The 27,984-nt window shown below is 53.3% G+C and overlaps 1 protein-coding gene across 1 annotated transcript in view; it reads left to right on the top strand.

Annotated features, from left to right (window-relative positions):
* Positions 1 to 4,819: 4,819 nt before the first annotated feature.
* Positions 4,820 to 27,984, top strand: part of BCAR1 (BCAR1 scaffold protein, Cas family member) — a gene marked incomplete at its 5' end in the record, with an annotated part of 38,449 nt that continues 15,284 nt past the window's right edge. The window contains 4 exon segments of the mRNA XM_081273803.1: positions 4,820 to 4,831; positions 4,833 to 4,940; positions 4,943 to 4,970; positions 4,973 to 5,007. Of these exon segments, the coding sequence (XP_081129929.1) occupies positions 4,820 to 4,831; positions 4,833 to 4,940; positions 4,943 to 4,970; positions 4,973 to 5,007 (183 nt within the window).

The following is a 27,984-nucleotide window of genomic DNA, read 5'->3' as shown; positions in this document are numbered from 1 at the left end:
TCTAAGGGACAATAGTCTCTCTGTGCCCCCAGCAGTCCAATGTCTTGAACATCAACCATCCCCTAACCAGGTGCTCTCTGGATAGGAGGTACCCAAGGTTCTGTGATGGAGAAAAACGAGGGGGTTGTCTTACCCCATTCCCAAAGGCCCACCTTTGCTCAAACTGTGAAACCACTCAAGAATGCTGGAAACTGGATCTGCTTAAAGTTCTGGAGTGGGTGTGAGTCTATATCAGGACCAAACCCAGCATCCAGCCTGGCTGACTGATGGCTTCCCTAGCCATTTCACTAAGCTGAGCTTCTCTTTCTGTGCCAGTCTGGTCTACTTTCCTGGGGTGAAGAAGTCACTCTTTTTTTTTTTTTTTTTTTGGTACCAAGGATTGAACCCAGGAGTTCAATCACTGAGCCACAGCCCTAGCCCTTTTTTGTATTTTATTTAGTGACAGGGTCTCGCTAAATTGCTGAAGGCCTTGAACTTGCCGTCCTCCTGTCTCTTCCTCCTGAGCCATTAGGATTACAGGTGTGTGGGATTCCAAGTGGGTCATGGTGCCCAGCTAGAAGACATTCATTCTTTAGAGGGAGTAAGATAAGACCTCTGGCTCTTGGTACTCCTCCCACCTTTCAATGTAGTGTTACTACAGAGTGGTGGGGCTTGACTCTCATGCGGAAAACCAGGCTTGGGGTGGGTACTTCCTGTTCCTGACCACACCAGAGCCTTCAGCCATCCCCTTCCTGAAGTTTCCCTTGACACCTCCCAAGAATAAACTCAGTTCTTTGCCCTTCATAGAGAACTGCCGAACCACGTATGGCTGGTGCATATGAGTAGGGATAATCTCTGTCATTTAATAAGCAAAGATTCTGGGCGGGGGATATAGCTCAGTGATAGAGCATTGCCTACCATGTGTGAGCCCCCAGGTTTGAACCCAGGTGGGGAAAAAAAGTAAGGAATCTATGCTAGGTCTAGTGCCTACCCACTGTACCTGTATCACTGCATCATTCAACTGAATCCTCCCAAACACCCCGGGAGGAGTAGTCTCCCATTTCAGAAATGAGGAAATTGAGCCTCAGGCAGGTTAACTTCCTCACACAAGGTATTCACCTGCAAGCAACAGGGCAAGATGCAAATCAGGTCTTCTGCTTCCAGAGCCCAGAGTTGCCTGAAGCTGATCTGCAGAAACATTTTCTTTGGCTCAGTCATTTTGAAATCCAAAGATTTTATAAAACAATCTGGGTTTCTAGATTCTCTTGAAAAATCTGATTCACCAACTAAAGAGCTCCCGATGGCCCAAGAGGGAACAATTTGAACAACAAAATACATGTAGTAGCATTGGATTATATGTGTATAGCACTGGATTATTGACCAATGTATAAAAAAATATCCATGGGTCCACGTAGTATAGACAAATTATTATTATTATTTTTAGGTACAGATGGACACAACACAATAGCTTTATTTTTATGTGGTGCTGAGGATCGAACCCAGGTTCCGCCCATGTTAGGAGAGCGCTCCACCGCTGAGCCACAATCCCAGCCCCTAGACAAATGATAAACAAATATATGGGGGAGAAGAAGCAACTCTCCCATACAGGAGAATTCCAGATCACTTAAGTCGCTACTCTGTGCTCAAGGAGGCACAGCATAACTCCCCACTTCTTAGGTGTGAGCTGTGTACAGTGATTTCCTTCCAAGAGTAAAATGAAAAGAGTGCTCAGCACTGGAGGAATCTGACAAGTACCACCTCTGCCAGGTGATGAGCGATCTTGATGTGATGAGAGTAACATTCTACTTCTGTGATCCCCCTCCTAAAAACCTATAACCCTAGTGTAATCATGAGGAAAATATCAGACAAGTCCCAACTGAGGGACATTCTACAAACTTCCTGACTGATAAACCTCAAAAACCATCAAGGGTCAATTGGGTTATGAACTCCCATTTTTACCCCAAATACAGATTGCAGAATCACATCGGCTACACATCACATTTTGTGAACATCCAATAAAAAAAAAAAAAAAAAAAAAAAAAAAAAAACCATCAAGGGCATCAGAAACAAGGAAATCCTGAGAACCACCACAGTCTGGAGGACTTGAGGTGACAGGAACGATAACTAAATGTGATATGGGATCCTAGATGGGAGCTCAGAACAGGAAAAGGACAGCAGGGAAAGCTAAGAAGATCTGAATAAAGTGTGGACTTCAGTTACTAAGGATGTGTCAATATTTGTTCATTTACAGTGACAAGGTACCATGTAAGATTGTGACATGGTGCCTGGGAAAGTCTTCATAAGATTCTGTATTCTCCTGGTAGAGGCTCCTGGGTCAGAGTAACCTGGAGGGAAGGAGAAACAAGCCACATCTCAGCCCTCAGGTTCTATAAACATGGAAAGGCCCAGGAGACAAGGTGTCTGGATGCCGGGTGTGAAGTTTATCTCCCCCCTAATTTATATGGCCAAAAGTCCTCATCCAAATTCCTTTCCCTTAGTGTCAGGAACAACTATAAGCCTTCCTGGGTGGGGAGCTGGTATGAGGGCCCTGTTTGCCCTCAAGGTCCCTCTCGGGTCACTGGCGCCTACTTGGGCAGCCCAGCTGTTGCTTCTAGTCTGAACTGCTGGTAGTGAGGCCCCCAGAGGCTGTTCTCCAAAGGACTGAGTGAGTCATCCCGGGATCATTTCCCCTGCAGGGCAGATGAGGAAAGGGCAGAGGTAGTGTCTGGAGAGGGCCCTCAGTGCCCCAAAGGGGTTCTTTTAGCTGCCTCCAGCCCACACCCAAGGTTCTCAGAGCAAAAGACAGATCTGCCAGCGTCACTAAGGGACAAGTTAGCAAAGCCCCGGAGGCAGCTGGAGGCAAAGAGGACGTGGCTTTAAGGATGGCCCCAGCTGCAGCCCTCCTCTTGATCTCCACTGCCTTGTGCGGAAGGGTTCTTTCTCTGCTGCTCACCCTGTTTTGGCCTGGGCACCTAAAATGGGGGAGAAGAGAGAGGAGACAGAAAGTGGGTGACAGGAGAGAACCTAAGAAAAGTGAAAGGGAGGTGGAGCCTGAGCAAGGGAGGGGTGGGTACCACGGTGGTGGAGGGGGCCTCCATGATATCGGAGCGTGTGGCCAGGAGCCCAGGCGCCAGGCTGAGCTACTGCTCTCAGCTTAGGAGCCCCCATGCCAGCTGGACGCAGGAGGGTGGGCACAGGCAAGGCCATGTCCAAACACACACAGAGCACCCTTTGAGGAGGTGGCAGCTGTCAGCCCAGACCCCACCCCTCCACTTGCTGTGGCCCTGCCTGCCCCCTCCAGCAATACCCTGCTGAGTACTGGGCTAGGGACACAGAGATGCTCAACTGGGACCCCTCACTCCAGGGATGAAGGGGACAACCTTGCTCAATCAGAGCAGAAAGCGACCTCGAATCAGTCCTAGAACTAGGATCTGGGTATGGTGGCAGGTCTTGATGTCTCCTTTCTAAGACATCTTGTATTCTCTTCATGGCCCATGGCCACCATCAGAACTTTTTCAGAACCATCCTGGGGAGGAGACCTATGCTATCCCACCCCTCATGGAAGAAGGCTGAAAGCCTTCTAAACTTCAAGGGATGATCTGCTGATGGGGAATGTAAAAGTCTGGGGTGCTGGGGCCAGCCCTGGGGAAGTCGGCACCCCCATTTCTGCTTCCACCATCCAATCACCTTGGGCCTCTGGCCACTGCACAGCTGGTAGACTAAAGAGCCTGTTCAGATCCACAGTGCACCCAGATATACTTCCTAAGGGGCTAGAGTTCTCTGTCCACAACCCAGATCCCCCATGAGCCAAGGATGCTGCCAACTAGCCTCAAGGAAATGGCTCTGTCTTTCTTCCCCTGGGTGGTCATCAGGGCTTACCTCTAGGAGCTGCCCCTGGCCAGTTCCCCCATCTGATCACGGCTTGGTCTTGGTCCTTACCCTCCCAGGGCAACTGGCAGCTACTATCCTGTGTCTCTCCTTGGCCTGAAAGTCCACCTACCCCCAAGCAGGAACAGGCTGTATGGGGTGGGTAGCAGAATGACCCCTGATTCTTTCAGCCTTTTGGTAGCTGAAGGATCTAGGAATAATATGGAAGCAGCAAGGGAGGTGGAGAGATGATGATGAACATTTATGTGCTCCCTGCTTGCTGGTGTATATTTCCACCATGTCTGTGGGGGAATGGCTGAAGAAACTGGGGGTGTGTGACCTGGGGAAAGGAAGGCTCAGGTCCGTGTGTGCCAGGCTTTCAGCATCTGAAGGGCTGGCCCACCACGCAGGGATGGCTGTGGGTGGGCCCATAGATGAGGGTTACCAGGAGACAGGATCCTCCCTAAAAATCAGTCCAGATCTGTCTGGTGGACCCAAGGATGGGCCAGTCTCCTCCCGGGGAGTCAGGAGCTCCCTTGTCCTGGGAATGTGGCCAGAGGAGCCCTGGGCGGCGCCGTGGGGGCGTATCAGGGATCCCTGGGTTCCCTCTGCGCTGGGGGAAGACAAAAGGGTTCTAAGTCTTGCTCCGCTGACCTGCTATCGCCTTTAGCCGAGCCCAGCCCCACCCCCGTCTACGACCGGACACCGGGACTGGGAGCCCGGCCAGGGCCGCGGGATAGGCGCCCAGCACCCGGGATGTGCCGTGGGCGGAGGTTCTGGCCTCCAGAAAAGGTTGGGCGGACATGAGATGAGGCGTCTAGAGGTGGTCCACCAAGGAGGGATAGATAAGGTGTGGGGACCGGGCCTCCTCTCCGCGTTGGGCCGACAGAAAAATGCCGGGGTCCGGGGTCCTCGCCTTTAACGCAGCCCGCCGCACAGCAGCCGGGAGGGGGCGGGGCGGGGCGGGCGGCGCATGCGCGGTGCGGGCTGGAGCCGCCGGACGGTCCGGCCGCCGGGAGCGCGCAGGAGCCCGCGGGCAGCCTCCAGAGACCCGGGACCCCGCGCCGGGGGCTGTGAGCGGCGCGGGCGGACCCAAGCCCCCAGCCTGCCGGCGCCGCTGCCCGCTGGGCCGCGGGAGCAGCGGCCACGATGTCTGTGCCGGTGAGTACCGATGCCGCCCGGACCCCGGGTCCGCCGCCCCCCTGTCCCGCTGTCCCCGGCGTGGCCTGCAGCCTTTAGCTGCCGGCTGAGGCCTAATGCCGCGGGGACAGCCAGACTGGGGGTCGCTCCATCTGGTCTTTCTCGCGCAGGGGTCGGGCGACAGGTTGGGGGCGTCTCCCCCACGCCCTCCTCTCTGTCTCTGCCTTTTCATCAGCTTCCAGGAGAGACGGGTCGGCTGGGGGTCTGTGCTGTCGCCTCGGGAAGCTCCCCAGGACGGCTGGGTCGGTAGGGGTCTTTGTTGCCCCCACTGGGACACCTGGGCCAGGCAGGAGCCTGTACAGTCCCGCTGGAATCCTCACCCGGATGGCCAGGCCTAGTCGGGAGGGATCTTTGTCGGTCCCCTGAACCAAAGTCCAGCTCTGGGCTGGGTGAGGGTTGGGGAGGTCTGTGCTGACCCCCAGAAAACTCCCTTGGATAGTTGCCCTGTTGTGCTTTTGTGTCCCCACCAGGATGGCCAGGCCTGGGTCAAAGTCTGCCTTGTCTCCAGAAACAGCCGTTTCTCACCCCTGCACTGGCTGATCCACTTACTTTCCGGGAAGTTTTGCTCCCTGGCTGAACCTCTAGGCCCCTGAGACCAGCAGCTTCCTCCCTTCAATCTATGAGCCTTCTCTGCCTGATACCCCCTTTTCCTGGCCCAACAAGTGGCTTTGGGCAGCCCCCAGACCATGGCTGTACGTTCCGCAGATGGGACAGCATCCCTAGACTTCTGGGTCTCACCTCCTGAGGGTGGCAAGTGATCCTGGCTATCTGGGGTGACCAGGCCTCACATACAGGCCCCAGCCCACTTTACAGATGGACAGACTGAGGTGGGAATCTGTACTCTGCTTCTTGCCAGAGGGGGCACCATTTGCCTGGGAGAGCTGTGGCCTCCAGCCATTGTTTCTCTGCTGAGTCAGGGGCTTTTCCCTCTGACAGGAAGAGGCAATAAGCCAGAGCCCTGCCCAGCCTGGCCTTGTTTCTAGAATTGCTTCTCACCCGGGAGACCCCATCCTTTTGGTGAAGCAGATAGTTGGGGCTTCCTGGCAGGCAAGTGGTCTCTTAATTAACTATTTTAAAGTGTATGGAGATTACTGGAGGAGAGATGCTGTGTAAATGCAAAGCACTGTTATTATGGAATTAAAGATCCCAGCTCCTGCCCACCTCCAGAAGCGGTAATGCAGAATTACAGATGAAAAATTAGGGCTTCCAGGCCGAGCTGATGCGAACCCCCCATCCCATCTGTTCTGGTTCAGAGCATAATTACCTCATTTCCAAAAAGAAAAGATAGAAAATGCCTGCCCAGACCCTCTTCTGCTCTGCTTACCTGCAGAGCCTGGATCTGCCTAGGCTAGAGCATTAGGGCCCAACTAGCTCTGCCTCTGTGAACACTGTTCAGAAAAATAAAGTGGACCCCCACCCCCAGGTCTGCTTAAGGGCCAAGGTCTCTAAGGCAGTGGTAAATGGGAATGCCACTCTGGCCACATGGTAGCCTGGTCAGGCCTCGTTGGGAGATCTACATTTGATTTGGTTGTCCATAATCAGTACAAAGCTCTGCTTATGGAGTCTGGAATTGCATGCAGCCCACTTGTCTCACGGGACTTTGGGCAGCTGTCCTTAAATCTGCCTTGGGTGGCCCATCTATAACTAGAGAGGGTGGCAGATTGGGTGGGATCTGGACAGATAGGTATAACTGGAGAACTGCAGTTGAGGTCAACTAATCTGCCCCCCATTATGGCCTGCTCCAAGTCACTCCCCACCTTCTTGCTTATAGACACAGCCTTCATGCATTCTGCAGAGGGTGGCTGAGCTGTCAGATCACCTGGTGTCTCCTAGGACCTTGGGTAGTGTATAAGAATAGTAGGACTAGAAGTTAATTTTTGGAGCAGAAGATTATTTTCATGTGCTGGGGAGGCCTTATGGAAGCTTCCAGACTAAGCAGCTTGCTCAAGCCCTGCTCTTGGAACCCAGAGTGGTAACTGCCCATGTGGTGCTCAGGGACACATTTGGGTTTTAAGCATACCCGCTCATTTGGGCAATCTTTTTCTGGATAGGGCTGACGCAGGCACTTTGACCCACAGAAATTACAAGATGCTTCCAAACGGGATGGGAGGTGATGGCAGGGAGAGAAGACATTGGGATGGGCCAGTTTGAGCTGGGTATGACTCCCTGGGTTTTTAAGCAGGCCTTGTGCTAAGGATCTCACTTGCTGTTTGACTCCTGTGGAGTCGTAGGCTGGAGAGGGGAAGGTACCACAGTGTCCCTGCCCCCCTGCTAAGTGCTCCTTACTCTGCTGGGAGCCAAAATCAGTGCTTTGGCAGTGCCTGGACATTCTTTTCCTGATTGTTCTCTAATATATGCTTTCCTCTTGAGCATGGCTGTCCAGTGCCCTGGACAGTGCCTCCCAGTTGGCAGTTCACACTTAGAAATGGCCTACCTTTGATGTCTGGGCTCACTGGGATGAGATCTGTTCAGGAGTGGCAAGATGCTTACTGTGCTGTCACTGTCAGGAAGGAGGCCACCTCCAGCTTGCAGAGAAATGCCCTGAAATCTCTTTTTGCCTCATTTCCTGTGATGAAATAGTGGTGTTCCTCCCACCCCTCCTGTGCTCCTTTACCAAGGGATGGGTCTTTTCAAGGGATGCATATGCTGACTTGTGGGGAACATGTCCTGTGTGCCAGGCATGGGCTGGGCCTCCCAGGCAAAGGAAGGACCCATGTCTTGCCAGGGTCCCATGGCCAGTGAGAGAGGTGGAATCAGGGCAGGAGCCAACTGGAATCAGTCAGAATCTAAAGCCATAAAGTGACCATCATCCTGCGTGGCCTCTGTAATTGCAGAGGCTACAGCCTGTTGAGATGTTGACAGGCCAAAACTGCTAAATGCCTAATACTCTGCTTGCGGCCTTCCAGGCATGAGTTTGTGTAACCCCTTTAGTGCCCCTGGGAAGCAGGCAGCTTGCCTGGTGCTATGTAGCAAGGTTGGTCTAGTCCTGACCAGCCCAGCAGTGGCCAGAGCTTGGTATCTGGTTGAACTGCTGCCAGCGTTACTGGGGTGACCTCTGTGCCTGGCTCTGTACCAGCAGGTGCCGTGTGTGGGAGGGCTGGCCAAGGAGCCAGGAGAGTCTGCCCTGGGGCTCACAGCTGGCCTGGGAAGCCAGGCAGTGGCCCGCTGAGGCTGTGTTGAAAGGGCTGAAGAGGATAAGGTGGGAAGAAGCAGTGTCCAAGTCCAGAGTCTGCAGCTCAGTCCCCAAAGCCCCTTCCTCTCTCCTGCCACAGGCTTGGCTCTGCTTGCTCCTCTCTGGAGAAACCAAGGCCGCCCTGTCCTTCTTCCCAGGTTGCTCCTGCTCAGCCATGCATCAACCCCCTGGGAAGCTCTCCTAGCCTTCATTTGTGATTGTGCATTTATTGGTGAGGTCATTCGGTTGCTGTCAGGCTGCTTCACAGGACTGCAGGCTTCATCAGGAGCAGGATCCACGCCCACCTGGCTCTTCACTCTCTCCTCAGGACTCCAGCTTGCCCCTGGCCATCTGCTGAGGGTGTGGAACCCCACCAGCCGTGGCTGCATTGTTGTGCAGAGCCTGGTATTTCAGCCACTGTCCTGGGAGACTTGGGGGCCAAGAGGGATCCCAGAGAATCTGCTTCAGGGTGGGAGGAGTGTTTGGTGGTTAAGGGTGAGAGGACTTTAGAACTTAGGGAGGCCCTAAGCAACTCAGTGAGAACCTATCTCTAAATAAAATATATTTTTAAAAGGGGGATGGGCTGGGGATGTGGCTCAGTGGTTAAGCGCCTCTGGGTTCAATCCCTGTTACAAAAAAAAAAAAAAAAAAAAGTGCTAATTCTGTGCCCTAAGTGAGAACCTTGATGTGCCTTAGTTCATCCTCTGTGTGATGGGGATGTTGATGGCACTGAGCCTTCAGGGTCTGGGGAGAACTTGGTGAGGGATGCACAATGCTGTTAGTAAGAATCTGCGGAGATTGTTATCCTTTCCTGCTGGGGCTTCTGACTTCTGTACAACAGGGTGGGGAAGGTTCCCAGGCAATCTGCCTCATGCCTCTGTCATTCTCTGTGGCTTGCTCAGGGCCACCTCCAGTGGCTCTTTTTTTGAGGTGGCTGTAGTTCCAAGGCCTTAGTGGTAGAATGACCTTGGCTTCTTCCCTGCTCTGGCTCAGCCAGCAAGAACCCCCCTCTATATTCCCCCTCCCCGCCAATCACAGGGCCTCACACATGCTAAGCAAGCTTCTATCACCCAGCCACATTCCCCCGCCCTAGGCACCCCCCCCCCCAAAGCCTTGAGTGGGAGGTTGTTGTCCTCACTTTGCCTACAGAGTAACAGACTGCCATCTGGTAGGGCCACTAGCTGGCCCACTGCATCCCAGGCCAGGTCGATACTCTGCTCCTTGAGTAGGGCAGAGTGGAAGGTAGTAGAAGCCACTGGGGTGGTACAGATCTGTCCTTATCATGGTCTATAGCGGCCTGGCAAAGCACAGGGCAGGCACGGCACCACCTCATCCTATGGATCAGGTACTTTAAGGAGTAGGCTCAAGGCTGTGACTGAGCACCTGCTGTAGGGGTGGGATGACCCTTGCACCTCCCACTTCCCTCCCTGGGTGTGAAGTTATTCTCTCTGTGGTTCATTGTGCCCCTCCTGCCCCCTCAGGCTCATCTTCAGCTCCCAGCTCTGGACTTGACTGCCGAACAGCTGTTGCTTGCTTTCACTGCATCCTGGCCAAACCCCTTTGTTTCTTTGTCTTCCTTAGTCACCCTTTGCTGTGGCATTGTCTCCCTCCCTCCAAGAAACTCAGCTGGGGCGGGTTAGGGACCTCAGTAAAGGTGCTGGAGGATGCCTGCTCTGGCAGGAGAGAGGGTCACAAGTTGCAGCTCTAAAATTAATCTCCTTTCTAGGAGGGATTAGAGGCTAAGGGGGCTTTTCAGTAATTTTCATTTATTACTTAAACTCTGCCAAATTCCAAGAAAGATTTGAAGCAGATTATAGTGGAAGACACAAATAGTCTGGACTCATCAAAAGATCCAGAACTATGTAATGTATTGGGAAAGAGGAAAGATTATTCCAGAAAGTCCAAGCTAATTAGGCATAAAAATTTAATTTTAAGCTCCCTGACAGCCAGGGAAAAAAGAGTTTAGGATTGCAATACCTATTTTTTTTAAATTCTGAAATTGTATATAATGCCATGCATTTTTCTTCTGTGATTTTTTTAAAACCAGCTGAGACTCTTACTGAGGTATGTTAAATGTATAGCTGGATGAATTTTGACTTATGTAGACTCTTCCATGTAACCATTAGTGAAATCAAGATAATTAATGTCTCCATCACTTCAGAAAGTTCTTAAAAGCCCCTTTGCAGTCAAGTGTCCCTACCTCATTTGGCAGCCACCATTCTGATTGCTATCACTGCCTTAAATTTGTCTGTTCCCCCACTCTACCCCCAGGATTGAACCCAGGGGTGCTCCACCATTGAGCTACATCTCAGCCCTTTTTTTAAAAAAATATTTTTTAGTTATACATGGACACAATATCTTTATTTTTTTTATTCATTTTTATGTGGTGCTGAGGATTGAACCCAGTGCCTCACATGTGCGAGGCAAGCGCTCTGCCACTGAGCCACAACCCCAGCCCATCTTGGCCCTTTGATTTTTTTCTTTCAAGACAGGGTCTTCTTGCTAAGTTGCAGAGGCTGGCCTCACATGTACTGTCCTCCTGCCTCAGCCTTCCAAGTTGCTGGGATTACAGGTGTGCCTGGCAGATTTGCCTATTTTTGAACTCTGCATAAGTAGGATCATGTAGTAGGTATCTTTTGGATCTGGCTTGTTTTTTCAGCCTGATGGTTTTGAGATTTTCATCCATGTGGTGGTATTGATAGTTTGCTCTGTTTTGTTGCTGAGAGGTGTTTCCCTTATGAATATGTCACAGTGCATTGATCTACTCCCTTGCTGATGGATTGCTGTCGATATCTTTTGTGTACTGTGTATCTTTAAGTACCAGAACACTGTCAGAGGTTGGTTTAATACCTTGTTTCAGTGTTTTATAAAACCTGATATCCAATCATACAGCCTTGGGGCATGCCTTGAGAGTTATCTGGGCTCCCAAATCCTGAATCTTCCAAAGTAACATGATTGCTTAGAAAGGGGTGTAATGACGCTCTTCCCAGTTCACAGCCCTCTCCAGTTGTCTCCACTCCTCAGTTACCTGGCAGGTTCACCTTAGCCATTTGAGGCATCTGCATTTTTTCCAGCCTACCCCCCTCCCCCAGGTCCTGGCTGTCAGGACTTCAAAGAGATCAGGAGGTGGGAGAGAATGCAGCCTGTCCTGAGAGCTGTGTCCCACCCTCTCTCCTTAGTCTCTACTGGACTACCGAGATGCCCTGCTGGTCAGATACTCTAGGGTGCCCCTGCTTCAACCATGGGAGCCCCAAGCCCAGCAGAAGAAGCCACGCCTGGGGAGGGAGTGTTGAGAGGCGTTCTTTGGGCGCCTGAAGTGTCTCTTCACACTGAAGGAAGGAGTGGGCTCGCCTGTGCTATTTTTTTACCAGTCTTTACTGTTACTTTTTTTTTCTGCATAATGAGCCTTAGCAAAAGATTCACACATCTGCTCAAATGCCACCTCCTCAGAGAGGCCCCCCAAGTACCTTGTGTAAAACAACCCCTCCCCATCAGTCTGCTGCTGTCTGCTTTGTTCTCCCACAGAGTCCTTGTTACCACCGATATGTGTGATTAGCTGTTCATAATGTCCTGCACCCCAGCAGCCCAGGGTGTAAGTTCCCTGAGGACGGGACTATTTGCACAGCAGTATTCTAGTGTGGCACGTAGCGTGCAGTGGATACTCAGTCTGTAGGTGTGAATGACAGAGATAGACCCCATAAGCAGCATCCTAGAACCTGGTTCTAGGGAGTCCCTGCCCACCCCCTGTATTGGCTTGTGGATTTGAGGGCAACCAAACTCCAAGGAAGGATTTTGCCCCTGAGCCTCAGATGAGGTTTGGGGGAAGAAGAAGGAATCACAGAGCACCTGAGGAGGGAGTTCTTTGCAGGTGGGGAGAGCCGGGAGGTCTTGGGGAATAGATTTAACAGGGTATACTGGTGCATGTAGTATGGTCCAGGGGAGGGATTGTGCCCATCAGGGTGGCACTGGACATGTGACAGTGTGGGGTATTGATGTGCTGCTGGCAGCATGCCTTCTGGGTGTTACCATCCCGTGTGCAGCCCAGACACGCCACCCTTCTCAGGGTCTGGGATAGCACATGCTGTCAGGGATTACATTTAACAGATGTGCAAACTGAGCCTCGGAGAGGGGCAGTGACTAACCTGAGGTCCCAAAGCTAGCTGGAATCATTGTCTGTTCCTGTCCTTATAGACTAAAGGTAAGCAAAAGCTTGGGACTGGATCTCCTGGGGCAAATGGAACCTCTCTATAGGCTAGAACAGGCTCAGGTGGGATGACTGCATTACGTCCAAGGAAGGAAAGCATTGCTTTCCTAGTGGCTGCTATAGCTCTGCCTTCTGTGTATCCACTCTTACCTGTATTCCCATTCCAGAGGCCCCAGGACCCCTCCTGTGAACCTGCTGGTCCCTTGCCCTACTAACCCCAGCCCAATGGCAGGGAACACAGTTCTGCCCCTCTGTGGGTATTTGTGGGTATGGGCACTGTGTTTGATGGAAGCAGCCTGGGGTGGGCAGCAGATGGCTTGTGAAGCCACCCGCCTCTGCCTGATCTGCTGGGGCTGGTTGCCATGGGAAAGGCAAGAGCAGATGGTCAGGCTGGGGAGGCCTCTTGACCACACCCTGTCCCTGCCTACCCAGCCTGTCAAACAGAGGAGAAAGGCAGCTACCAGCAGCTGAGCTTTCTCTGAAGACAGGGACCTGCCCCACCCCATGCCCGTCCTTCTGCCTTGTTCCTCTCTTCCCCAAGGCCGTTTTGTCCGCCAGCTTTTACTCTGCAGGCAGTGTTGAGGGGCTGCCTCTGCTATGGAGCAAGGCTGCAGGGGCCAGATCTCAGTCAGCAGGGAGGGTAGTACATAGGTCCCGGCCTCCTCATTCCATACACATGTGCGGGCAGCTGTGGCAGCACCCTGCTGGAGGGGAGAGGGAAGTGGGAGATGGGCAAGGAAGGTGCAGAAGAGAAAGGGAAACAGCCAGGCACGGTGGTGCACACCTGTAATCTCAGTGACTCAGGAGGCTGAGGCAGGAGGATCACAAGTATGTGGCCAGTCTAGGCAACTTAGTGAGACCCTGACTCAAAATAAAAAGGGCTGAGGATGTAGCTCAGTGGTAGAGCACCCCTGGGTTTAATCCCTGGTACAGAGAGGTGGGGGGAGGGAAGGGGGACAGAAAGGGGGCACACAGACCACCATAGTGATCACCCTGGGTGGGGCGCAGAGCTTCTGAGCATTGCTTGGCTGCCATACTGGCCCCCTGAAGCTTGGGCCCCCTAGGCACAGCACCCACCCTGAGGCAGACACCTCCCTGTGGGTGCCTCTGCTACTTTTTAATTTTCATATTAGAAAAACAATGAAAATAACTGGGAGAGTTGTGCTGCCCCTTCTGGGAAGCTCCTGAAGGGAGAAGCTGGAGCTGCATGGCCAGTGGGAGGCACTGGGTGTACTGGGATCCTTGAAGAGCAGAGGGTGGAAAGCTGTTTATGGCTGACAGCTCTGACACCACCCTGAGAGTGCGTACTCTGCTCTGTCTGGGTTACTAGGGGTGCCTTTCTGTGGGACACCCCTGGGCTGTTGGGCAGGGGTGCCACGGGTATGAGCTCTGGTGTTCTTGGCCATGTGAGCTGGCTAAGGCACTGCCCTTTGAGCCTCTGGGTAGTGGTAGTTTCATCCTGGTCCCCAGGGTAGCAGCAAGGACTCTGCTCTTGTGCCATCTCACCTCTTCTCTGTGCCATCTGTAAGAGTCCCTGTACCCTCTCCCAGGTTTGAACTTGCCACTCCGAGTGGCCAGCCCAGGGGAAGGCACTCAGCCTCCAGCCTTGGGAAACCTTTTCCTGCTGCTGTTCCCAGAGCTGGCCATCCGTTGACCGGCCAGCTCACCTCCTGCTTCTGGGAAAACCAAGGCTTCAGAAAGGGAAGGGGCTATACACCATCATATTGTGCATGTCATTTTAGGCCTGATCTCACTTGTTGGAAGCATTTTCCTGCATTATTTTGGTCTTTGAAAGTGGCCCTCTCTACAGCAGCATGATCTTCCTTGGGAGTGTGGTTTGTCTAGCCATCCCCTGGAGCTGGGCATTTACACTGTGCCCCTCCCATCCTGCTGGTATAAATGGTTCAGTGGACATTGTTGGGCATCAAGCAAGAGTGCAGTGGGTCTGTACTGAAGGCAAGATCTGAGAGAGCCCAGAGCATGAACCCTGCCTGGGGCTCTTCTCCCTACTTGGGATCCAGCATGAGCAGCAGCAGCTCCCTTCCCAGTGAACCCTTTAATGACAGTGAGAACCAGGGTCCTCATGTGCTGGGCCCACCATGTTCCCTGCACAGATGATGATTTCAGGCCCCAGGGGTTAGTGATATCTCCCCTTCAGGAGAGTGTTGGCACTGGTGCCAGGCCATGCTCCCACCACTGCCCTCCCTCCTCCAACAACATATCCCATCCCCCCAGCTGGGCCTCTTTCCTTTCTGCCAGTCCCACTGCCCATGTACCTGTGTGTGCCTGCACACATACACTGGGCATGACTTGACTATGCTCCTTTTCAGGAGACTGAATTACTCACCTGCACCAGTCTTTCCCACCAGGGCCACCTCTGAGGTCCCATCCAATCAACAGATATTTAATGTGCCCTCTTTGCCAATGGGCTAAACTTCAGTGGGGGTGGGGGAGGTGTTGGTCCCCAGTGTAGAATGCAGTTTTGTTTGGGGATGATGCTTAGGTGCTTAGGTCTCGGCTGCCTGTCCTTTGGGAGACTCAATGTGACTGGAGTCTGGCTTCAAGCCTGGAGTGCTACTGTCCCTAGGTTTCCTTCCTGCTGCAGGGTAGTCAGGGTGTGCTGAAATCTAGCAGCGCCCCCATACCCCCTTCTGGCTGCCTGCTCTCTCCCTTCTATGCCTGGGAATGTGTGGTATGAGGCCAGGGCCAGTCTCACCCCTGTCACCTATAAAATGGGGCCAGTGGTAAAGCCCTTTATGGGGGATTGTTGTGGGCATTTGACATAGGGCCAGTACAGAGGCTGTGCTGGGCACCTGGGGTGCATCCCTGTCAGTGCTCCTTGGCAGCTTGGGAGGCCAGACTGGGGTGGGGTGAGGTTCTGTTTCCCATATACCATGCACCTCAGCCAGAGCCTGTTCCCCCTCTTACCACTCGCCTTGGAAGGGGCATCCCTCCCTATAACCCGCCTTCCCCACCTCCCCAAACAGTGGGACCAGGATCCTGGGGCCGTCTTCCAAAGCGGAAATACCATTCTAGGAGGCACAGGCTGGGAGGGGGGAGTTTAAGTAGAAAAGGAGCAAATTTTTGAAATGCCTTTGCCTGAGCCCAGTTCCCCTCCCCCTGCCTGCCCGCCCACACCAGCAGCCCCACCCCCCAGTGCCACTTTAATCCAGCTCCAGAGAGGGGAGGGTCTCCCATTCCCAAGGTCCCACCTCCTTTCTGTATCTCCTTCCTTGACAAGCTAGCCCCTTTGAGGGTCAGGCTTTTAGTATACCTGCTCATTCCCGCAGAGACCTTCAACCAGGAGGCCTACCAGCAGGATGCCACTTGGCAGTGAGGCCTGGTCCTGCCCCTGCCCTCAGAAATAGAGATTCTGGGGACAAGCTGAAGACTGCCTTCAGCCTCCAACACTTCTTTCTGGTCCAGCTGGTTTAGACCACTCCCTGAGAGTCTGACCCACTCACTTCAGGCTAAGGAGTTGGTAGCTGCACAAGGATAGGGTGTAGGAGGGCCAGAGGCACGGGTGCCTGGGGTCCAGCAGGAGGGGTGCCCTAGGCTGTGCTCTTGAGTGCTGGCTCCTCTTCTGTGGGGAAATGAACTATATTGGCGGGGCAGGGGGGCAGTCTTGGGGAGGGCAGAGTGTTGGCTGGTTATCCCCTTTTTCTCCAGAACTCCTGGGTCACTGCTCCTTACCTACCCTCATGCTGTGAGTTCTGGCCAGTGGGTTCCAAGCCAGAAAGCTCAGGGAGGTGCAGATGCCCCACTTTTCAGGAGAGGTGAGACCCAGGAACCTGTTTGAATCAGCTCTTCAGAGGACTTGTGAGAAGCCTGACTGTACAATACTTTACCATTTTATAGATGAGAAAGGAACCCAAGATGCAGAGGGCTTGCCTAAATTGCAAATCTGGGTAGGGACTATGCGCTGAGCTCTGGGTGCCAAGTGCCTGTCAGATGGAGGGGCTTGTGTGCATATTGCAGGCCATGCCAGGGATTCTCTGCTGGGTGAAACAGGTCTACCCTAATGCTTCCAGGAGGTTCTAGATAGTGAGCACTTGTTCGCTGACTGTGAGGGTTCTGGCTGCTCTGGAACAGTTTCCATCCTAGACCTTCTTGCAGAGCATTGTGCATCGCTGGACTCTGGCATCCTGCTTTGCTGTGTAGGGTGGCAGTCATTGACCTGCAGCCTACCAAGGGGGCACTTCGGAGAGCCAAGACTTACTCAGGTGTTACTGTGGTGGTGGTTTTACTTTTTCATTCCTAGTGAGTGTGCGCGCGCGCACACGATTTGGAGCAGGTTTCAGGGGAGTCCTGGGCACAGGTTTTATCCATGGCCAGGACTGAATCAAGAATGAAGGGGATGGGGCTGGGGATGTGGCTCAAGCGGTAGCGCGCCCGTCTGGCATGCAGCGTGGCCCGGGTTCATCCTCAGCACCACATACCAACAAAGATGTTGTGTCCGCCGAGAACTAAAAAATAAATATTAAAATTCTCTCTCTCTCTCTCTCTCTGTAAAAAAAAAAAAAAAAATGCCACCAGGATTAAATTTTCTCTGTCCCATAGAGCTTCTACAGCTTTAAAAAAAAAAAAAAAGAATGAAGGGGATGGGGCTGGGGATGTGGCTCAAGCGGTAGCGCGCTCGCCTCGCATGCGTGCGGCCCGGGTTCGATCCTCAGCACCACATACCAACAAAGATGTTGTGTCCGCCGAGAACTAAAAAATAAATATTAAAAATTCTCTCTCTCTCTCTCTCTCTCTCTCTCTCAATCTTTTTTTTTTAAAGAGAGAGTGAGAGAGGAGAGAGAGAGAGAGAGAGAGAGAGAGAGAGAAGTTTTTTTAATATTTATTTTTTAGTTCTCGGCGGACACAACATCTTTGTTGGTATGTGGTGCTGAGGATCGAACCCCGGGCCGCACGCATGCCAGGCGAGCGCGCTACCGCTTGAGCCACATCCCCAGCCCTCTCTCTCAATCTTTCTTTAAAAAAAAAAAAAAGAATGGAGGGGACAGGTCTCCTAGGGCAGACGTGAGAGCAGAGTAGGAGAATGCTGCTTCAGGGAGGCAGGGATCAGATCAGGCCTCTGTTTCCTGAGTTCCTTGTTGCTATGGCCAGGAGCACCTAGGATGGGGGGTGGGTAGGACAGGATGAGCCTTGGCCCTGCTCCCTTTGGGCTTCTGGGGGCCAGCCTGAGTCCCCAGAAGGTCGAGGAATGCGGGGGGGAGGGGGCAGTGCTGCCTATAAAAAAAGTCAGGTCAGGCCAGAGCTCCAATCTCCTTCCCTTGAGTCTTCATTTCCTGGGGTCCTCACACACTCAAACTGTCCAAGGTCGTGTTGTAGTTATTGTTATTTTTCTGCAGGCTGGGGCATGCTCCCTCCCCATAACATCTAGATTCAGATCTGAGTCGGATTATCTGATAGACACATGTGGAATGTCCAGGGTTTGGTGGGTGGGAAAGACAAAAGTTGATTTGAGGCCAGTGCCTGGAGGGAGGGAAGAGGGGACTGTGGCCCACCTATTATTGCTTCTCCAGAAGGCAATCCTGACAGTCTTCCAGGAAGTGGAGGCTGTTTGAGTAGACAGACCTTCAAGAAAGGCATTTTCTGGGAGACCTGTATTTTGAGGGAAAGGGATAACCCTTGCAGTAGGTTTTGTTTTTTGTTTTGGTGTGTGTGTGTGTGTGTGTGTGTGTGTGTGTACTCCAGGGATAGAACCACTGAGCCCCATTCCAGCCCTATTTTGTATTTTATTTAGAGACAGGGTCTCACTGAGTTGCTTAGTGCTTCTCTGTTGCTGAGGCTGGCTTTGAACTCGTGATCCTCTTTCCTCAATCTCCTGAGCCGCTGGGTGCAAGTTTTTTTTTTTTTTTTTTTTTTTTAACATTTTTTTTTAGTTGTAGTTGGACACAGTACCTTTATTTTATTTATTTTTATGGGGTTCTGAGGATCGAACCCAGGGCCTCACACATGCTAGGCGAGCCCGCTTTATTGCTGAGCCCCAACCCCAGCTCGGGGTTTTGTTATTTTTTTAATATAAATTTTTAGTTGTTGATGGACCTTTATTTATTCATTTATTATATGCAGAGCTGAGAATCGAACCCAGTGCCTTACACATGGTAGGCAAGCGCTCTAGAGCTGAGCCAGGACCCCAGCCCTTGCAAGTAGGTTTTGAAGCCCGACAGCAGACTGGGGCCTTGAGCCGAAGGGGGCTGTCCCACTGGGCAGGCTCGGGTTCGCGCGCTCCCGCGCTCCCCTCCCCTGCGCGCCTGAGCCCCCCGGGCAGGCGGCTCATTTGCATGGGAGCCTCAGCCGCCAATGGGCGCGCGCGGCCAGGCATGCCGGGAGCCGGCCTGGGCCGGCCTGGCCGCGGTGGCGGGCGGAGCCAGGTGGGACCGGCTCTGGGCGGCGAAGGCTGTGGTTGAGGCTGCCGGACCGGGAGCCGGGCCGGGGCGGCTGCGGCGGTCTCAGAACCCCGAGTACGAGGCCCGGGTTGCTCGGTGTGCGCTCTCTAGGGGAGCCGAGGCCTCCGGCCGGCGGGACACCATGAACTACCTGGTGAGTGCGGCCTGAGGTCTGCTCCCGGCCGTGGGGCGGGGTCCGCACGCTCAGATGGGCTTGGCGAACCGGCTTCCTAGCGGCTGCCCTGCTCGCACCCGGGAGGGAAGGGGTTAAGCTAGTGGCATTTCCTGCCGGACCTGCGGGTCCTGGGAGCCGCTGGCCGCTGGATACTCAGCGCTTCCCGACCGGGGCCCGCGGCCCCGCACCTATTCCTGGTCTGGTCGGGTGCTGGGAGGCAGGCACTGCGGAGGAGCCCAGAGCCACTGGGCCTCGGGGGCAGTTGGAAGGGCTGGGCGCAGGGGCCGCCGGCCCGCAGGAAAGTTCCTGGATCCGGGAAAGTTGCTGGCGGACGGCCCGCTCTCCCTCTGCCGGTGGCTGCCTGCTGTGTGACCTTGGGCCTCTGCGCCCAGCCTCTGAGCCCTTTCCGCGACCGTGAGGAGGGGTCGGAGGTCCCTTGGGGTCGAGAAGTTGCACTTCCAGGCGGGGTGGCGGTTCGTCCGTCGGTCTTTTGGTCGCTCGGAGGGTAGGGATCGAGGGCCGGACGAGCGAGTGCGTGGCGTCGTCGGGAGGTCGGCGCGGCCGGAGCTCCAGCGGGGCCGGTTAATGATTCACCCCAGCCCGCCGGCGCTGGATTCCGGGAACCGGGGCGGTGCGCCGGGGCCTTTATCCGCCGGCTTTGCCAGAAGGTTTGGGGAGCCGGATCTCCAGCGGAGGGAGTCCAGGGCCGCACCTCGGGGATTCATGGCAGGGGCTAGTGCAGGCTGCGAAACGTAGACGTGGGGGCTCTGGGGTCCACGCTGGGGAATCCCTTGGCTCGACAGCCTACAGAGCCAGGGTGTCCCTTTAGCTTACGCAGCCCCAGAGTCCCAGCGTCCGCGGGGAGCCCGGGTAGGGGCGGGGCTCCCTGCTCCCTGCTGCGTTGAAGGGTCGGGAAGCCGGGATTTGCTGAGTAGTACACTCGGGCAGGGAGCGCAAGGAGCGGGCCGCTTAGGGTCTGGAGTGGGTGAATTTGGGGATTGAGAATTCCAGACGGGGGGCAGCAGCTCTCTTTTCCATCCACAAGGCTCCCATATAGGTGTTAAGAGCATTTGGTTTCCATTCTCTGCACCTCTGCGGTGGGCACTTCTGGGGGTTTGCTGTGGCTTTGGTCACCTTCACGGAAAGACCATGCATCTTTTCCTTGCGGATTTCAGCCGGTGAGGAGGTTTCCTACAGTCCTGGGCTGGAGGACACACCCTCCTTTCCCCAGGTGGAGAGTTGGCTGTTGGGGGCAGAGAGATGGCAGGACACAAGTGCAGGTGTGAGTGCTTGGAGGATCCAGGCCCAGGCGCAGGTGGAATCTGTAGGGAAGGGAGCCCTTGGGGAGGAGCTGCTGGCACACCCTCCTGGCATTAGCAACCACCTCCCTTTTGCTCTGGGCATAGAAGGAGCCCAGTGGGAGCAGGGTGGAGTCAGGGCAGAGCAGCCCCAGGTTCTGCCAGGAAAAATCACTTTTAGTTAGGGAGAGGAGGACTGGAGCCTCTGGCCATTACTGGTTCTGCTGAGCAGGAGGGTGAGCACTATGGACTTGTATCATCTTTGTAGGGATAGCCAATAAAATGAAGTAAGGGCAGTGGTACTAGGGCCTCTTGTCTCCCTGGGAAAGGTCCCCAGACAGCTGCTCTCACCTCCCCCTCTGGATGGTGCAGAGGGGGGAGACTGAGGCACAGAGAAAGACATTCAGAACCTAGTTTCCATGTGCTGCATCCTATGTGCCTCCACTCCCTGTACCAGGATGGGGGAAGCTCTAGTCCTTGAGGCAAGTGATACTGGGGCTGTCAACTTGGTGAGGTCCCTCTGGCTGCAAGTCTATGCCATTGTGGCCCCCTTCTGGTAGCATCCATTGTTTTCTTTTACCCTTGGCCTGGACAGTTCCCTCCCCTGCCCTCCAGGAGGTGTCCTGGAATAGGAGAGGCAGTATTAGAGTCAGACTTGAAGTGTGGGGAGCAGGATTGGGGGATGGGGATTGTTCTCCAGCGAAGACACTTGACAATTCTCTCTTCTTTGTGGTCCATAGTGCCCAGATAAGGGTCTTCAGGGTGAGCTCCATGGGGCTTTAGATGTAAAGATGGAGAAACCAAGGTCTTGTACAGAGTAAAGTTCTTGTTGTCCCTTCTACGTATGGTCCCAGACCCCTCCATGATGATAAATCTGGGGTTGAGGATTTACCCCTATTCTGGGCCTAGTGCTGTGCCTGAAGTAAAGGGTCTCAACATAAAAGTGAACTCCAGCCACAATCTCACAAGTCCTTCATCAGGGCCCAGGAAAGGACAGTAGTGGATAGCCCCCACCCTCCAGGATGTATTAGGGGCTGCAGATGCTGCAGAAGGGCCCTCTTCTTGCCTCCTCTCCTCTGTCAGCTTCCCAAGGACAGTGCCTGTGGCTTCTTGGCAGGAGTTGGGGCAGGGACATGCTTCTCGCCTTGCACACAAAATTTTTCATGGTTGCCGCTCAGCCAAGGCCAGCCTGTGCTTATAAAGGGGAGCCCCTGGCATGCCCACCCCACAAGAACCCTCATCGTTCCCTCTTCCTACAGATCTTTCCTCTGGTTCCTGAGTGTCAGGCACAGGGCCCAGGACCCCCACACTACCTCTTTTGCCCTTAGGCCTCACACACTCTTGAGGCAAGCACGGCTAAAGCCTTGGCTCCTCTTGAAATAGCACCTGAATGTGAGATCTGCACACAAGCCACGGGGTTCTCCACACTCTTGCTCCCTGACAGGCGAGCACCAAGGACTTTAGCCCAGACCCTGGTTAATCAAATTGCCCATGGGAATGTTAGGGGAGGACGCTGCTAAGGCTGGCAGGTCCCAGAGTTTCACCCTGCACATCCAGGCAGGCACTCTCCCTAGGAACTGCCTTGGAGCCTGGACAGTGTGAGGTGCGGTGATCAGGATCCAGTCCAGTGGATCTGTGACTGCTTGCCTCCCATTGGATCCCCAGTGCTACTGTCAGTCATCTGTGTGCCTGTCGTGCCTGTGTCCATTGGCCACTGGAGGTTCTTTGGGACAAACAGAATATACCAGAAATAAGAATTGTGGCCTTCCGTATTTGCAGTGGTTCTGGGTATGAAGAGAGCCAGTGTTAATTGAGTGCCTTGCTGTATGTGATGCGCTGTGCTTGAGGTGGTGGTGGGGTGAGTAAGTGCATGTGGTGGGGACTAAGCAGGTAAGAAAGGTTCTAAAATTTCCATTCCTGAATTCTACGAACCTAAGCCCACCCTAGGAATCCCTAGTCATAGGAGTGACTATACCCAGCAGTGAGGGAGCTCCATTTTATCTCTCAGCCCCAGATCTGCTTCTGCTGCTTCCCGTCTGTGACCCAGGCAATTCAGGTACCTGTTCTGAGCCTCAGTTTCCCCATCCATAAGATAGGGATGATCCTAATGTTTCCTAGGGTCACTTTGAGGGTTAAATGAGACAATCACTGAGAAAGAGAGAGCTCCATCTCTGGCCTTGGGTAAATATATCATCTTTTTGTTTCCATCAGGACCCATCGGTTGTGTGGCCCTTTTCTTGTCTGCTCCTTCTGGCTCCCGCCCTGGGCTGGCTTGTGGGTGCTGAGAACATATTTGCTGGTACAGGTCAGATGTGGAGAGCTGCAGTCCTCTGATGTTGCAGTGTCCTTCACAGGCGGCCTAGGTTGGGCCTGCTGGAGGGCTCCTTGGAGGAGAAACCTTATGTTGTCTTCTCCCTTCAGCACTCCCAGCCTCCAGCTTGCCCCTCCCCGAGCTGGAGTTTAGAAATACCCACAGCACTTCCAGGGCTCCTCCAGGCAGTTGGCAGAGTCCAGGAGTCTGAGTATCTGTCGCTCCACATCAGAGTGCCTGACGGTGCTGGGACACGACGAGGGCCATTCTCAGAGTCAGGCTGGCCTACGGGGCAGCCCTGTCAGCTTCCACATGCAGGATGTTGTTTGGAGTGGGCCCTGCTGAGGAGTGTTGGCATTGGGCTGGGGGTTTTCCTTGGCCCCATCCACTCCGCAGGCACTTGGTATGGCACATCCTATGCCAGGCCCTGTGTGTGTGCACCCAAGATTCCACTGAAGAAGTGTCCTTCACAGGTGTACCAGGGTCAGGGGTCGTGAGTTGGACAGCGACAACACATGTTTGTCTTTCCCTCACCTCAGTACTTTGAGGTGAGGGAAAGGGGGTTGGGTGCTCCCTGAGAGTCATGGGAGCTTTCCTGGAGGAGGGTGATGTGTAAGTGTGCTCCGAGGAGTGGTAGGATGCAGAGGGAGGAATGCAGTGGCCAGAGGTGGGCAAGTCAGGTAGCAGCCTGGCACAGATGGCTGACAGCATCTGCCTGGACTGGCACTTGTGCTCTGGCTCTGCTCCCTTCCAAGTTCCCAGTTGTGCTGCTTGAGAGAATGGAGTGGAAGCACCTGATTGGCCCAGCATGAGTCATACGACTGACTATACCCAGCAGTGAGGGAGCCTGGGAAAGTGGGCTTAGGAGGCTGACTCCTCTGATTTGGGTCATGACACACATTCCCTGTAATCTTCCACAAACAGGGTCCCAGGAGAGAAAACAGGGAGGTGGGGAGCACATCCAGAGCAGGAATGCAATGGTGGTATGTACTTTGCCCCATCCAGGCTTACTGGCCATAACACTGTTTGGATGACATTTATTGCGCCATCCATTCATTATACCATGGGATCCTGCTATATGATCAGCCCTGTCTACCTGTCATCCCAGGGCCACAGCATGTCTCCCTCCATCCTCACCCCTGCTTCAGCACCTTGCCTCATGCCTGTCCTCTGCCCCTGTGCTTTTCTGTGGTGAGTCACCAGTAGTATCTCTTCCTCAGGAAGGTCATCTGTGTGTGTGTGTACTGGGGTGAGAACCTAGGCTTCAAGTGTGCCAGGCAAATGGTCTACCACTGAGTTACTCCTCTCAGCTATGGCAAATTATTTGACATCTTTCTGTCCCATTATAATGTAAGCCCTGTGCTGATAGAGGCTTGTTGAGTTACACTGTCTCTGGGAGCTTGGGTAAGAGGCGGAGCCAGGTGAATCTTTTGTTAAACAAAAGAATAATCCTGGGGAATAGTGGTGCTCAGTGGTAGAGTGCTTACCTAGCATGTGTGAGGTCCTGGGTTCTATCAACAGCACCGCCAAAAAAGAACAATCCAGTGAAGCCAGGGCTGTCATCTTAGAAGAGGATCTGGTGATCAGGGGCAAGGGACATTCCCAAGGTCACACAACAGTGGGAGGGAGAGGTAGGTCTGGGTCTGGGGCTTAACTGCTGCTCAGTGACTTGAGAGAAGGAGTGTGGCCTCTAGGAGCAGCGGGGGAGGCAGAAAGGCCAAAAGGGGGGGGGGCTTGGCCAAGTGGAGCAGTTGATAGGTTGAGCATCAGCAGTGCCCATGACCCGGGCAAGACTGGGGAAAAGCTGCATGGGGAGCTCTGGGTTGGAGAATGCCAGCTGACGCAGGCAAAGGAGCTCCCTGTGCCACATTCCCAGCCTGCGAGGTGCTTCCAAGCCTGGCTCCAGCTGCCCCACACTACACAGCTGCAGTGGACTTGGCCTGCTCAGTGACTCCTGCTGAGAAGGGGTTCTGGCAGCCCTGGGAGGCCAGAGGCATCAGCAGCTCACCTGGGCCAAACCAGTTCTCTCCCCTTCCTTGTCCTCACTGGACTCTGCCCTTGGTACTCCCTGTCTTTGCTCCTTCCCAGCCTGCCTGGTGGGGCCTCTCTGTCAGACTTCCCTGGACTGCCCTCCTAAGAGGTGAGGGACCTGCAAGGGGCAGTCCCCTCTGTCTGCACCCCCACCCCCAACCCCTGACTTGGCTGGAGGGGAATTTTCCTGTGACTCACCCTGCTGGCACTTCCTGTGGTCACCAGGGCAGGGGCTGGGGGACCTGGCCAGTCAGCTCTATGTTCTGGGGTCACTGGGGGAGGGTGTCCTGGGTGTCCCGCCCCCTGACGGGATGTGATTCCTGGAGGCAGGCTGTAGACCATATTTGGCAAATTTGCTTCTTACTGGCAGCCTGGGGATGGGGGCAAGGAGCCCTGGTGGACTGGGGGGCAGGTCTTTCCCCTGCCTGCTCCTCCTGGGGCCTTGGTCTGTTACAGCTGCCTTTGTCTTATCCTGCCTCAGAGCCTAGGAGGTGATCCACTTTTCTATTTCAGGATATGTATATTTTTTCAACCCCAAGTGAAGAACTACTTACTAAATAAAAAATTTTAAAATTCTGCAAAACAATAAGAGAAAGTACTCCCTCATCGTCTGAAACATTACCAGTGGCATTCTGACAGTCTCCCCATTTAAAAATTTTGAAGAATGTTTTATTGAGGCATAATTTATGCTTCAGTGCATTTTCAATTCCCTTGTTTTGGTGGCATGGACAGGATTTCCTTAACTTGCGCAGTTCCCGGGCTCTGCCTTTGTAATGCTCGCCTGGGCTCTATCCTCTCTAGGCTGCCTACTGGGTCTGGCTTCTCCCTTGGGCCTTGCTTCTCTTGCCTCCTAATTCTCTGACCTTTGGCCCTTTCTTGGGTTGGAGGCCTTTAGCTGCCTTGGAGAAGTGAGTTGAGGCAAGAGAGTGGTGTATCCAGGAAGGCCTGTTGCTGGGGACTGGAGCATTCAGGCCATCTCCCCAGGTGGTGTTGTACTCTTCCTTATGGTGATCCTCTTCCATCTGCTCAGTATGGTGGACCAGAAGACCAGGGAACTCAGAGGAGCACTTGCTATCCTCCGTTGATGGTCTGGGGGGGGAGGAGGGGACCTCCTTTCCCCAGACTTGCTGCTCTGCTGTAGGGGAGGGAGCCCCACTGCCAGTTCCTGCTCCCTGGCCCTTCCTGCCACCTAGAATTCCAGCTCATCTTTTATTCCTTGGAGGTAGAGTCTGCAGGTCAATGGGGAAGGACACACAGCAAGTGAGTGGCCAGAGCTAGGTCCCATTTCCATGGCAAGTTTAGACCTGGCTGTGCATCTTTAGATCAGAGTGGAGGCCAGGCTGTGGGGACCGCACTAAAGCCCAGAGCGAACCATCTGGCCTCCCTCAGTACCCAGCCCTGCCTGGTGGGGTCTCTCTGCCAGCTCTCATGAGGCTGACCTCCTAGGGACCTGGCTTCCCCTTTTGTTAACCCTGGGGCCCCTGCTGAGCACACAGTTCTCTGGTATCTGAGGAGGCCATAGAAGCCCAGCTTCATCTCATCCAGGCACTTCCTGCCCTCTGTGCTGTCTCTGGGTCCAGGCTGAGCCTGGCAGCTGGGCTAGGAAGGCTGTGGCAGGAACACATGAGTGGGCATGGAGGACCACAGAGCCTCCCCACCAGGCTCTTGTGCCCCCAGTGCCTCCCTGCTCCCTGGTTGCCTGCACTGTGGTCCTCCTATGTCTAACCACATGGCCTGTCCAAGTCCCACAGAGGCCACATGGAGCACATGTCCCTGCTCCACCCTAGTAGGTGCCACTTTTGGGGTGGTGGTGAGAATCAACAAGAGCTTCACTACAGGGAGGTGTTGCTGCTCTTCTTTGGCACTCTTGTCTATACAAACATAACATGTTCCTCATGCTTTTCTCATTCCCCTCCATCTCCCAGAAGCACCCACATTAGCTAATGAAATATTCTGGGATCTGTCCCCAGATAATTTGTCTTTGAAATATATAGAATGTTGTTTCATAGATGTTCATAGCATTTATAGGAAGGGCTCTGGACCATCAATTTTCTGTTTCTTAAGCCAAGAACAAGATTTAGGTGGCCTTGTGCAGTGATGGGCAAGCACCTGGGTGCTGGGTGCTTCAGAGGTCAGTGGGGTCAGTGAGCTCCTTTTAGCACCATCCCTGGGGTGCCACTTCTCCAAATAGTAGAACACCAGATGGATTACACAGTTGGATTTCAGATGGGACCTAATTTGTACCTCTACTTGCTGAAACTCTTAAGCATCCTTCAGTGGGCCTTGGCCATTCAGTTTCCCCTTGGGGAACTCGTGATGTTTGTGGCATTTTCTGTGGGTGTTCTTGTCTTTTCCTTGTTGATTATAGGATCTCCTTCAAATTTGTGATTAATCGCTTTTATTCACTATACAGTCAGACCTTTTACACTTAGGTTTTTCCTCTCTCTCACTTTTTTTTCCCCCAATACTAAGGATTGAACCCAGAGGCATTTTACCACTGAGCTACATTCCCAATCTTATTTAGACAGGGTCTCACTAAGTTGCCAATATTCCCATCTTGCTGCGAATATATGCATGTACCATAACACCCACTGCAAATATAAACATGTGCCAGAACACTACACTTAGGTATGTGTTTGTTATATATTCAGGTTTTTAATCACGTTTATCTGTAATATGGGGTAATGTCCATGTTGAGCATTCACATAATGACCGAGTTTCCTGCTGTCACCTGCGATGCCTTTCCCCCATTGCTTTGTGATCCCTGTTCCTACCTCCAGGCCCACTTGGAGTTGGGCATGTTGGAAAGGAGATGCTCCTATACTCTTCATTTTCAAAAGAATTTACCTTATTCATAAACCCCAATTTCCTCCATTTCATTCTAGATTTTTTTCCCTTTTTTGGTCAAATTTCTTAAAAACACAAAGTTAGGCATGATGGCACATTCCTATAATCCCACCTACTTGGGAGGCTGAAGTGGAAGGATGGCAAGTTAGGGAGACACTGTCTCAAAATAAAATAAAAAGGCTGGGAATGTAGCTCAGTAGTAGAGCGCTTGCCTAGAATGTGGGAGGCCCTGGGTTCAATACGCAGTACCATAACAAACCAATAAGAAAAACCCTGTTGTCATTTTTATCATAATCATAGTAAATTTGCTCTCTTCCCTCCTTATCCTGGGAACATCCCCCAGTGGATACTGGGAACTTCAGGTGGCACTGAACCCTCTATATACTATGTTTTTTCCTATATATACAATACAAAGCTTAACATAAGTTAGGCAAGTAAGACATTAACAATAGTAACAACATAGAGCAATTATAAAAATATAGTAAAAGTTGCTGGGTACCGTTGT

The sequence above is a fragment of the Spermophilus citellus genome (assembly GCF_964194105.1).
Source record: "Spermophilus citellus genome assembly, chromosome: 18".
Classification (NCBI taxonomy): domain Eukaryota; kingdom Metazoa; phylum Chordata; class Mammalia; order Rodentia; family Sciuridae; genus Spermophilus; species Spermophilus citellus.
This window is presented reverse-complemented; position numbering and strand designations above follow the sequence as displayed.